The sequence below is a fragment of the Bubalus bubalis genome, chromosome 5 (assembly GCF_019923935.1).
Source record: "Bubalus bubalis isolate 160015118507 breed Murrah chromosome 5, NDDB_SH_1, whole genome shotgun sequence".
In the NCBI taxonomy this organism is placed as follows: Eukaryota; Metazoa; Chordata; class Mammalia; order Artiodactyla; family Bovidae; genus Bubalus; species Bubalus bubalis.
This window is the reverse complement of record NC_059161.1, coordinates 8,069,651-8,083,105: the sequence shown is the minus strand read 5'-3', so window position 1 is coordinate 8,083,105 and position 13,455 is coordinate 8,069,651. Positions and strand designations below refer to the sequence as shown.

Below are 13,455 nucleotides of genomic sequence, written 5' to 3'. Positions count from 1 at the left end.
GTTGACAAACCCCAAAGGCTTTATCAACCTCAGCCTCTCAGAAGCACTGGGCTCTGGGGACCACTTCCTCTTTTCTCAAAACACTCTCTTGGTTCTTCTTCGTAAAATATGTTCTCTAGTTCTCTTGGTTCTTCTTCGTAAAATATGCTCTCTAGTTTTTCTTTTTTATTTAGCAAGAGAAGTTGACCTTCTCTAGCCAATCCTTTTTTATCCCTTTACAGGCTCAAACCTCTTCAACCAGGCTGAAAGTGCTGAAGTTCTAAAATCTCAGTCCTTGTTTGAATTCTAAACTCCTCCCTGAGCCAACAAGGTCATCCTTGGTCAGAGGCGCCACCTGTATCCAACTTCATCTCCAGTGATACCCACACACGTGCTGTCTGCAGACCAGATGTACATGAGGGAACTGCTGCGTTCCCCTACCACAGGGCCTTTGGACATGCCATTCCCTCCTCCTGGAATACTCTTTCCTCTCCTCCTCAACCTTCAGATCTCAAGTTGATCCACATCTCAGCAGAGGAGCTTTCTGTGATGAGGTTCTAAACAGCACCATGGATATCCCCTTCACACCATGTCACAGCACAATGCTCTTTGTCTTTAAATTCACCTCCCTTTTCCCCATTAGACTGTCACATGGCAAGTGGTCAAAATACAGAAAGTGAGAGACAGTAGCTGGGGCCAGACCAGGCAGGACTTTGCAAGAACCTGGATTCCTCCCTAAGGCTAAGGGTGATGGCTGCTTCTCAAAGTATAGTCTGTACACCACACAAGCTCCTTAGTTGCTTGACAAAATTCAGATTCGTGGGCCCTACCCCAAATTACTCAAACAGAATCTAGATGTGACCTCCTACTCTGTCAAGCCCTGTGAATGATTCTGATACACACTATCATTTGAGGCCTGTTCTGCAGTCCACTAGCAAGAGAAATGTGGAATCTGACCACAGTTTAGACCAATTTTCCCAGGGAACATGCACTGGGGTGGGGGGTGGGGAGGGGCGGGGGATGATTTGGGATGCCAGGAGCAATCTTCACTCAAGGCAAAGAAGCAAGAGCCTGGTTTCCCCTCAACTGATAGCTAAGGAAGCTGGTCCCACACCTTCCAAGCCCAGGCCATAGGCAGGACACATTATATTGTACAAAATGGGCAGTGAGGACAGAGAGGAGAAGCGATGGAGGGACAGCTCCAGGGGGTCCCGCGATGAGAATCTGAGGTTCAGTGACTCAGACCCCCGTGGGCATAATCTTCCCATCCCAGATGATGCCTACTCAGCCCCTTTCTTGTCCTCGGAGGCTCCAAATTCAAGCCTTATCCTTTGCTTTTGCACAAACACCACTGATGGTTCACAATGAGAGTTTCGCTCTCCTTCCCACCCACTGCAAGCAAGAGGACAGCCTCTGTCTATTCTGCTGTCTCAGAAATAATCAAAGTCCTGTCAGTTTTTCTTTTCGTGCTGTGGTGGTGGTGGTGATGGTGGCTGATTGGTTTGCTGGTTTTTAGCTTCTAATGAGGAGGAATGAAAGAGCTGTTATCTTTACTCACACCCTCTTTTCTTTTCTGCACCAGACCCAATAAAGAAACACAAATTCCCTCTTGGATTCTAACGGTAAGTCATTCGATACAGAAAAGATAGAAATGCTGACATTTTCAAGACATGCTGTGGGTGGCACACCAAAAAGAACCACAGGTACCACACAGGCAATAGATTACATGGGAATAGACAGCATTTTATTAACACAAAAGCACATAAACGTCATCAGGATGGCAGGTTAGCCACTGGGAAAAAATGAAATTTGACCCACACGTCACATGTAAGCCAATTTCCCTTTTATCTTTGAAAGGAGTGGGGGGCATGGGGGAATCACCTTACATTTAGGAAATATCAGATGTTGAGGGCCTACTATGTGCCAGGGTCCAGTGCTACATGATGAAGAGACTACAGACAGCAGGTTTCTGAGAATCTACAGAAAAACGCTTTCAGTAGCTTGTGGATCCCCAAATGAAGGCTTCTTGCCTTATACAAAAATAAATAAATGTCAACGGGACTTTCTTCAGTTATCACCAGAGGTAGGAACTATACAGGAAAAGAGTAAGAGACTTGACCACAAACAAATGTAAAACTGAAATATCAAAATACCTATAAATGTGTCAGAGAAATAGTAGGTTGCACTTTGAATTTAATTGCACTTTGAATTTAATCCTCAGAACTGAGGTGGGGCAAAAAGCAACACTAGTTTGCTGAAGGGAGGGTGTGAAAAAGAAATAAGATCATACTGAGGGCCCAGAAGGTTAAAGATCAGCAGATACGGGGCAATTTTCCATCCTTGTCGGCAAAGAGGACATGACCCAGCCTGATGTAAGGTAAAGAAACACAGGCGGAGGACAGCCAGCAGGGAGGCCAGGGGCCGGGAAACACTGGAGGGGACAATGCGGGAAACAAAGCCAGTCTCTATGCGGCCACAGGCGAAGCCCCCCGCACCCCCACTGAGACAGCTACTTCGGGATTGCCCTTCGCAACAGGAGGAACGGAACGTACGAACAGAAGCCCCAGACACTGCACACCAGTCCCTCAGGCAGTTTCCCAGGGTTAAATGGCGACTCCCTGTCTCCTCTCCCCTTTGGTGCAGGGAGGTCAGCCACTGCCCGACTGCCCCCTCAACTCACCCCCTGCAGAGTCCAGGGGGATGGCCTTCTTCAGGCCAGAGAACCGCCATGGCCGCCCACCACAGGGCCTTTGGACATGCCGTTCCCTCCTCCTGGAATACTCTTTCCCCTTCCCCTCAACCTTCAGATCTCGGGTCAATCCACATCTCAGCAGAGGAGCTTTTCTAATGAGAACAAATCCCTCTTAGGTTCTAAGAGCACCAGGGATCTCCCCTTCACAGCATCTGTCACAATGCAATTCTATTCATCTTTAAATTCACATCCTCGTCCCCATTAGACTGACCCATGGCAGGCGCTCAAAATACAGAGCATGAGAGCCAGTAGCAGGGGCCAGATCAGGCAGGGCTCTGGGGAATCTGGAGTCCTTCCCTTCCCAGGGAGTCAGTAAAGAAGCACCATCATCCTCAGGTACCCCCTGAGTCCCAGAACCTGCCACACAAGCCTTTCACTCCAGACCCACCCCAGCTCCATCTCACTAGGGACAGTGAAAGGCAGAGATCACGGTCACAGACGCCACAGCCACGTGCTTGGGTTCAAATCCCAGCCCCACCGCTCACCAGCAGGGTCACTGAAGGATTTCAGCTGTGCAATTCCATCAGTTTCATCATTTGTGAATGGCAGGGATGAGAGAACCTATACCATACGTGTTTTGTGAGGATTAAATAAATACATAAAAGCACTTAGAAATGTGCCTGGCATGATGTATGCACTAAGAGTTTGCTGCTGCAGCTGCCTTTACTTCTATTAATACTATTATTATTACTCCTACTATTACAGCTGACCCTTGAACAACATAGGTTTGAACTGTGTGGGTCCACTTACACTCGATTTCTTTCAGTAGTATATACTGCAGTCCTATGTGGTCCAAGGGTGACTGAATCCAAAGATGCAGAATCACAGAGGGCTGACTATAAATTATACGTGGACTTTCAACCATCAGGAGGGCCAGTGCCCCAACCCCTGCACTGCTCAGGGGTCAACCGTATTCATTGCGACGGCATATCAAAGCACTTCCCTCCCCATCCTGCTTCCACAGTCCTCATCTGCCATGGTAAGCCCCTGCCTTGGAAGAATCCTGTCTCCCAAGACAAACAGCTGTCAAACTCCTCTCTCATATCCACATCTGAATGGAATCTCTTTTCTTCCTGTAAGTTTTGCAGCCTTTCCCCCTCACCTGGTATCAAGGATGTGGCACAAGGTCTGATAAAATAATGATAGTAATTAAGTAAGAAAGGCATGCGTCCCTCATCCCTCACACGGCAGATTCACTCTCAGGAAAACTGCAAGCAGACACAATATTTTGACATGCCATGTACACACATTTTATGAGAAAAACAGAGAGATCGAGAGGGCAGGGTACCGACAGTGGCCATGGTATGCATATGCACCTGAGCCAGGACATGTCACTGCAGGTGACACAGAGCAACCATCCCGAATTCAGATCAAGCTATCTGAAAATCTGGCTCTTCAGACCCACTGTCCAAAATTACAGAGGAGCACATATTTCCTGAGTGCCCACGACAGGCTGGATACCCCAGAGGGACATGGGGACATAATGTGAAACAAAGCAAGATTTGATCATTGCTCTCAAAAGCTCATCATCTGCTGGAGAGTGAGCAAGTAAAGAGACAGCTTCTGCATGGAACATGGCTGCTGCTGTGATAAGCACGGGGTGTCTGTTCCCAGAGGTGAGTATTATAACATCTCCACTTTCCAGAGAAGGAAGCTAAGGCACAGAGGGGTCACTGGGTAACAGGGAACAGAGCCAGGATTCAAATGCAGGTAGCCAGGCTCCACGTCTAGGCTCTGGTGACCAGTGACCAACGAAAGCCTTCCATCTGAAGATGCTCTGGAGTTTCCTGCATCAAAGTGCTCCTTACTCTAAAAAGTCTGAGGGTCGCTCAGTAATATGTGGACTGAAAATACTACCCACACAGGAAGAAAATAGTGAGAAGTACAGAGAAAATGTCTCTGAAGTCAAAGTAAATCCAGGAATTAAAACCTAATGACGGTTCCTAAAATCTGCCTCAACCTGAGGTCCCCTTCCTGATTTGATTTACAGAAGTCTGTATTTGGAGAAAAAGGTGAAGGGATTGAAGTATGAATGTAAGAAGAAAGAAAACAAGTCTTCTGAGTCTGTGGAGATGGGACTCAGAAGACAGAAGGGTAGACTAACAGAGGTACCCAAAGCATGAGGTAGTACAAATGCCCAGCTGTTGTTAATAGCTCAGATGTGTCTCTCTGCGACCCTGTGGACTATAGCCCGCTGGGCTCCTCTGTCCATGGAATTCTCCAGGCAAGAGTACTGGAGTGGGTTGCCATTTCCTGCTCCAGGGGATCCTCCCCACCCAGGAATCAAACCCACGTCTCCCGCATTGGCAGGCAGAGGCTTTACAACTAAGCCGCCAGAGACTCCTGCAGATGCCCAGTAGTGGAAACTATTTGCAAAGAGAACTCCCTCAAGGGTGAGAGGGAGGTTGCAATGGTCTAGATGCTGGGGACCCCATGCTTCCATTTTGAAACCCACTCCTTCCATACATTATCACCACCCCGCCCGCCATCACCGTCCACCTCCTCAACCACTCAGCCTCCCAGGCCTTTGTTTTCTCGGAAATTAGGAAACACACAGCGCCACCATCACCCTCACGGCTACGATTACGATTATTAGCTCATATGTCAGCGTCTACAGTGCCTGCTTGTGCTCACTGCTTTAGTACATGAACTCACTTAATCCTCGTACTTCCCCAGTGAGACAAGCACTATGGTTTGCCCCATTTTAATCCCCCAGAAAATGCAAGCATAAGGAGGTTAAATCACGAGAGTACTTCAGCACCAGGGTACTAGTGGTCCCATACCCATCCAGTGTGGGGCTAATACAGAACTGCAAGGGGTCATAGCCATCACCTAGCGAAAGAGTCTGGCTCTCATTTAACAGCTGGGGAAACCAAGGCAAAAGTGATTGGATCAAGCTACCCACTGAGGGCAGAGCCCGTCTCTTGTCCACCACACTCTGCCTCTCTGAACTGTTATGTCTCAGGCTCGGAGCTGGACCAGAGCCTCTCCCCAGCCACTCCCATCCCTGCCTGCTGCTTCCCCAGCCCTACCCATCTCTCAGGCACCTCTGGCTTTGCTACATTTTCCAGCGCAAAACAGGAAGAAGCTATCACCTCCTGAGGACCGACTATACCCCAGGCTTGATCACCCCTCACCTCACTGCTGTGAGGCAAGTGCTATTCTTACCTCTATTTTAGAAGCAAAGATTCACCTGGAGAATTTTAATTATTTGCCCAAATCACATAGCTAGTACCTGGCATAGCAAGCACTTAGTTACTATGTTACCTTCAAAAAAAAAGTGAGCCTCTATTAACAGCACCTGTTAATAAGCATCTTTTTCTCCTTTAGGTTCACACTTCCCCTGCTTTCCACCCAACCACGCTGGTAGATAGTGTTTCACAAAGTCCGTGTTTGCCATCCTGCCCTGCCACCTGAGGTTAAACATGATTCAAAGGCAGGACTCAAGCAAAGCCAGTAGTTGGTGTGGCTGGTTTTATCATCTACTGCAGGCCTGAACCAACTCTCTATCTGATGCTGATGTGAACTTTCCCTCAGTCGTGTCTGACTCTTTGCGACCCCATGGACTATATATAGTCCATGGAATTCTCCAGGCCAGAATACCAGAGTGGGTAGCCTTTCCCTTCTCCAGGGGATCTTCCCAACCCAAGGATCAAATCCAGGTCTCCCCTATAGCAGGCAGATTCCTTACCAGCTGAGCCACAAGGGAAACCCAAGAATACTGGAGTGGGTAGCCTATCCCTTCTCCAGGGGATCTTCCTGACCCAGGACTCGAACTAGGGTCTCCTGCATTGCAGGCAGATACTTTAACAACTGAGCTATCGGGACTTAAATTCTTCTACTGACCCACTGAAAGCCCCAACTCAAAGCCCCACTGAAAAGGGGGCCTTGGGTTCCTGCCATCCCAGCTCATAGATGACCCCATATATTAAGGCCTAGTAGCCACCAACAGTACCCAGATCCCTCTGGAATAAGTAGTGATGAGTTTGCCTGTGAAGACCAGAGAGCATCATAATTCAGGAAATTCAGAGGGCAAGCTGTGATAAATTCCGAGGATAATTGAAATTGACCTGTAACTCTCCAGCCACCACGGGAAATTCTATCACTTTGCACACTTTGCTTCCACAGCTAGAAATCAATTCAGAGAAAGATGATCAGATTTCTAATTTGGAATCTCAGACACGCAGTGTCATCTTTAATGACTTCTGGCAAAAGATGCTCATTACAGACCTCAGCCTACCTAAATTAAAACATGAAGCCCCAAAATTAAGCAGAAAATTCTCAATTTTTCATGTCTGTACAGCCACAGAAAAATCACACAAGTGGGAAAACACAGACCCCTTAGCGGTTTGTTTTGCCTGCAAATATTTGAGCAAGAATTACACAAAACAGAAGAGCAAATAGGAAAAAAAAATATATATATATATATAATAAATCTGTCAGTCAGGTCCTAACTTTCAGGTTTGAGCCATCTCTGCAAATAGCAATTTTTCGTGATCAATTTGAACTATCATGTCAAGGAACATTATCTCTCAGCTGATGGCCAATTTCATCCATTGTGTGATGTAGAACTCAGATTCCTCTGCTACAGTAGGCTGCCAGCTTCAAGTCTTCTCTCACTGCTAAGTGGACTGACAGCGCAGTCCATCAGCATGGTGTCCACATGTGTATGGCTCCTTTCAAACGGGGGCTAAAAACCCATCTCTCATCCTCAGCTCTAAACCTCATTCAGTGTGGATTTTCTAGTAGCTTAGGTAGCCATTAAGCAATCTCTGGAGATGGTTTTTAAACCTCTTCCCTCCACTTCCCATCCACCAGGCCCTTTGTGTCACTGTTAAGAGTGGTGGCCACAATGGAGCAGAATAATTTGCATCACCAGCTTTCACAGCTGCTCATGACTCAATTCGACTTGAACCTAAACCCAGGAAGGGGCTGGAGCAATGCCCAGTCTGCAGCAATGCCTCAGTGATGGCCCAGAGATATTAGATGTAAATAGAAACTACAAATTGAAATTTTTATCTTCCCTTGACATGTCTTCTTAAGGAGAAAAGTCAGAGAAAATGGGGACCAGGACCACTGGAGGGTTATGCGACCAGATCCTGACTATGAACATGGTAAACTAAGAATGGAGGAAAGAGCGCAAAGGAGAATCTCTAAGTTTTATTCCTTCTTTTCTCAGTTAAAAACTACTTCTTCTGAGCCTTAAACTGTGCATGGAATTCCTCAGAAAGAGTTCATCTCCCTTCCTAAATTCAACAACGTCATGTGGAACAATTATTGTATACCAAGAGTGAAGCCCTGAGTGTCTCTAAACACAAGTGGAAAATCAGAAAACCCTTAAGAAGCTAAAGCAAACGTGATGGGGGAAATCCACACCCACGCAAGCTGAAAGAAGGCAGGACACACGTTGAGGGCACTCCCAGGAAGGACCGTGTTTGCCATTTCAGCACATTCCCTTGTACCCAGCTTGCTTCAGATGCACATCACTCCAAGGAGTGACTCAGAGAAACTTTTCATGATCACTTTCTTGCCCATGGTGACTGATACAGAGGAGAGGTTTCAACAACCCAGGGTCCATACTATTCAAGTCTAGTTTCTAACAAGAATGACAAAGGTCTCGGCAGACATGTTTTCTGCACCTCAGTGGTTTGTACACAACAGAGGATCTTGGACAAAAAATAATTAATTAGCCTAGAGCCAGCATGGCTGCCAAAAGTCAAGATTATTTATTACCCCAACCAACACTGGAGAAGCTCTTTAGGAGAACATGCTTCCCAAGAAATGCTTCAGCGCAAGCATTCACATCAAGGAGCCCGAGGAACCATGCTGGGTGCCCACAAGGGACTCGTGACATACCCCCAGGTCATGCTTAGGTCCCAACCCATTTACTCAGTAAATTACTTTCATGAACAGGTCAAAATGAATAAAGCCTTCCCATGAGGCTCACCTTCCAAGCAAAACTACTTCCTGGCCTCCTGGCTAGAGAGAGCCCCTTTTCCTAAATTTGCCATTACAGCTGGGCAACCTATGATATTCGATGAAGTAATTAAAGACAAATCAGAGAAATTACTTACATTCTTTACAATAATCAGATGGTATTTCCAATCCAAAGAAGCAGACGGCAGCAAAAATAAACTGCATTCATGGAGGCTTAGATCAGTTCAGTCCCTGTAATAAATTATGATGGAAAACTAGGATATTGCCTGTTAGCTACCCACTTTAGCAAGAGCAACATTAGAGACAGCAATACTCACTGAGCTCAGAGATGAAATATAAGACTGGATGAGCCAGAATGGATTTTCTGAGCAGGGCCAGGACGAGGGGGGTGGCAAATGGAGGCTTCTAAAGAACACAGTTCAAGCAGATACTGCCTCCCACAGATGTGCGAGTTCCCACCCTCAGGTTCTTACATGAGGCTTGCAATTGCAAGAGCCAGCCTGCCACTGGTTCCACACTGGAAGCGATAATAAAACCCAGCAGCAAGCGAGCCCATCTGGAGAGCAACAGCCAGAAACGGCAGGGGGGCCGAGGGATCTTTTAGAACAGAGACTCCAAGCTGACTGTACATCCATGGGGCTAAATCAAGAAGACTAAGAACACTCAGAAAAATCACCCGCCTATCCAAAGTGCATGAGTACAGGAGTAATAGAAGGATAAAAGCTAACGTTCGTAGACACCTACTGTGTGCCAGATGCTTTATATGTATGTATTAGCTTCTTTAATCTTCCAAACGACTTTTAGAGATGAATATTATCAGTACCATTATCATTTTTATTACCATGTAAAAGACAAAAAAACTGAAACTCACATTTGAAGTATGTTGCTCTGGATCCGAGAGCTAGTAAATGCCTGCCCTGTACTATTAACTAAGTCTCTATATTTTTTCTTTTTTTTTACGTTTTTGGTATTAAGAAAAATAAAATTAAGTCGATTTTTTTAATCTATAATCTCACATACAAAGACATCATTTTCAAGAAAAACAGACAGCAATAAAATCATCAGTATATGTATTATGTCCCAAGTTAGTAAGAGACCACTTTAGGCACAGCCCTTTGTGCATCTTTACACAGACTGGGTGGGAAACTTTATCTCCCAATTTTTCATAGCCTGGCAATATGTTTGAGAGGTTCAGAAAATATGGATTGTCAATCTGTTAGATTAAAAAAACCTAAGTGCCAAAGGCGACTTGAGTGAAGGGCAGAGAAAGGATGGTGGCTCCTCCCACCAGACATCCCCGAAGGACCTTGGCAAACTGACCTCCACATCCCCGTGAAGCTGAACATGGTGCTCACACAGCGAGGGAGCGGCGGTGGCCTGAGTCCATCCAGGCGCATGAGCAGAGCCGGGACACCGAAGAGCACCAAGTACTTCACGTAGAAGAAGAGCACTTGGGCCAGCGCCAGGCCTCCTGAAAGACAGAGGGACCCGTGAGACACAGAGACAAGAAGTGGGGCCATCTCCTGGGAAGGATGCTCGTTCCAGGAAACACAACACCTGCTCCCGCGTCTCCCACCACTCCCCTTCCTCCTCTCAATGCACACGTTTCACTGTCTCCCACAACGGTCTGGGTGGTGAGATTTTTGGATTAATAAATACTGAAATCTACTTTATTATTGTAACAGGCAACAGGACCCCTTAGCAGCTGTGCTTTTATAGACGCTAGCAAAGGGCACACTTTGAAGTCATAAATATGTGTGTGTATACACACATACAGAGCATTAAAAACTATTAGAAAGGAAAAAAATCCTTCCCCAATCCTTTCAAAACCTCACATGAAGTCACACCCACTAGTCTCGCCACTAGGATGGCAAGAAGTGTAAAGTCAGATCAACAAGGGTGGCAAAAATATGGAGAAATTGGAACCGTCATACACTGTGTTGGCAGGAAAGTGAAATGATGTAGCCACTTCAGAAAATATTTGGCAATTCTTTAAATAATTAAACATACAGTTACCATGCATGCATGCTAAGTTGCATCAGTCATGTCCAGCTCTTAACGACCCTATGGACTGTAGCCCACCAGGCTCTTCTCTCCATGGATTGTCCAGGCAAGATTACTGGAGTGGGTTGCCATGCTGTCCTCCAGGGGATCTTCCCCAGCCAGGGATGGAACCTGCGTCTCTTATGTCTCCTGGATTGGCAGGTGGGAACTTTACCACTCGTGCTGCCTGGGGAACCCACAGTTACCATCTGACCCAGCGATTCCACTCTTGGGCATACACCCAAGAGAAATGAAAACAGATGTCTACACAGCAACTTGCACCCAAATGTGCACAGTAGCATAATTCACAACAGCCCAAATGTTGGACAACCCAAATGTCCACTGATGGACAAATGGATAAACAAAACATAGGAAGTCATACAGGAGAATATTATTCAGCCATAAAAAAAAAATGAAGATTCACACTGCAACATGAATGTTGAAAACATCATGCTAAGTGAAGTGAGCCATAAAAGACCACATATTGTAAGATTCCATTCATATGAAACTCCAGAAGAGGAAAAGACAAGACAGAAATAGAGACAGAAAGGTGATTACTGGTTCCTTATCACTGAGGGGCTGGGAAATGAGACTATGGGGGTGGCAGCTAAACAGTAGGGTTTCCTTTATTCTGCTGTGCCAGGTCTCAGATGCAGCAGGTGGGATCTTTAGTTGCAGCATGCCAACTCTTAATTTCAGCATGTGGGAGCTAGTTCCCTGACCTGGGCCTCTTGCATTGATTGGGAGCTCGGAGTCGTAGCCACTGGACCAGCAGAGAAGTCCTTAGGGCTTATTTTTGAGGTGATGAAAAGGTTCTAAAAATTATGGTGATGATAGTTGCCATATCACGGATAGATAGTATATCCACGATATAATAAAGCCAATGAGTTGTACGCTTTGAATGGATGAACTGTATGATATGTGAACTGTATCGCAATAAAGCTACTTAAAAAAAAAAAAAAAAAAGATGAGGGCCCCAAGCTGCAAGAACCAGCATTTTCCTGGCCAGAATCGTGTCTTTCTGGGAGGAAAGGAACACCAAGTGTGGGCACAGAGTGAGATCTGAAGTGGAGACACACGCTCTGCTCCCACGGGCATCCACCTGCCCCTCTGAGAGCGGGACCCGCGTCTCCAGCTAGAGCTCAAGATGCTCCCCTGATTGACACATCTTTGTGGGCTTCTGAGCCAGCTGACCCCGCCTCTTCACCCTGGAAGGAAGGTGGGAACCTGAGCTATCAGTCTGTGGGGAACCGTCAACCTGGGCAAGCTGCTGGCCTCAGCAGTGGGGTGAAGAGGTGAAACCAGGAGAAGAACAAGGGCAAAGTGCCCAAGGAAACCCTGGAGTAGATGACCTGTGACCACGTGTTGTCCAGCCTCCAAACTCACCTTCCCCGGTGTGCAGGGAAATGATGTAGGCCAGCAATAGTGGCAGGGCTGATCGGCTTATCCGGGGGATAACCTGAAGGAAATAACTAAGCCTTAAATTAGTAGTAGCAAGAGCTACTACTGCCTGGTCCTTTTGATGTTACATGGCAATCACGGCCATGAAACGTGTGGCTGTAAATAGTAACTCTGAGCCAGAAGAAAATACATAAGCCATTTTCTAAATATACAGTGGGCATGCCTGCATGCTAAGTCACTTCAGTTGTATCTAACTCTTTGCAACCCTATGGACTGTAGCCCACCAGGCCCCTCTGTCCGTGGGATTTTACAGGCAAGAATAATGGAATGTAATCTCTTCCCGACCCAGAGACTGACCCCATGTCTCTTATGTCTCCTGCACTGGCAAGTTCTTGCCATGAGTGCCACCTGGGAAGCCCAGATAAACAGTTTGGGCAAAGGTAAACAGCAGTTCAAATCCGAGAGCTACATGTCCCACAAGGAGAAAACCCCAGGAATCACCACGTGTCAGTCACATTCAGGAGTTGGCAAAAATGTTCTTTTTGGAAACCAGACTACGGTCTTATTTGTTGCAAGAGCTGCTATAAAATGGTAGCCTTCTTGGATGTATGATAAGAGATAAGAAAAAAGCTGATGTGTGTGTGTGTGAATGTGTGTGTGTGTGTGTGTGTGTGTGTGTGTGTATACACACAAGAAATGGGAGATGTGTGTTAACACCATCTTAAAAGCATTTGGGCAGGGGGAGTGCCACAGGAATATACTGAATGGTGAAGATATCAGTTGCACTGTCTAGTATGGCAGTGAGGGCAACTATAAGATATTCCAATATGAACCCCCAGGCTCTAGTCAGAAAAATCCCAGAGCTACCAAAATGCAGGACATGAGTGAGAAAGACTAATTGAAAGGCACAAAGCTTCCAGAGCTGACAACGATCAGCCTGAAGAACTGAAGACATCAAAGGGCCTGTGGAAGACGGTATCGACCGAAGCTCGGGGAGGCTAAGGCCGCCCAGGGGTCTTTTACAGGTGAAGCATCAGATGTTTCTTTTCCTTGTTAACAGGGTGCAAGATCAGGGAGAATGGGCTACTCCTTGTCTCAAATACTGCCTTTAATTTGACATTACTTTTGTACAGCTGTTATACATGAGGCAGATGAATTACAATCCATAGCTGAATCAACATTTTTATGGATCACCATTTGCAAACAGTCTTCACCATTTGGAAACAGTCTTCACCGCCTGCAATGCGAGAGGCCCAAGTTCCATCCCTGGGTCGAGAAGATCCCCTGAAGAAGGAAATAACATCCCACTCCAGTATTCTTGCCTGGAGGATCCCCATGGACAG

At 46.4% G+C, this 13,455-nt stretch overlaps 1 protein-coding gene across 1 annotated transcript in view; it reads right to left on the bottom strand.

The window, feature by feature from the left end:
* HHAT (hedgehog acyltransferase) overlaps positions 1-13,455 on the bottom strand; it is a 346,658-nt gene that overhangs the window by 210,349 nt on the left and 122,854 nt on the right. Inside the window, exon 8 of the mRNA XM_045165642.1 lies at positions 9,989-10,139. Coding sequence (XP_045021577.1) covers positions 9,989-10,139 — 151 coding nt within the window. The remainder of the gene's footprint in view (positions 1-9,988; positions 10,140-13,455) is intronic.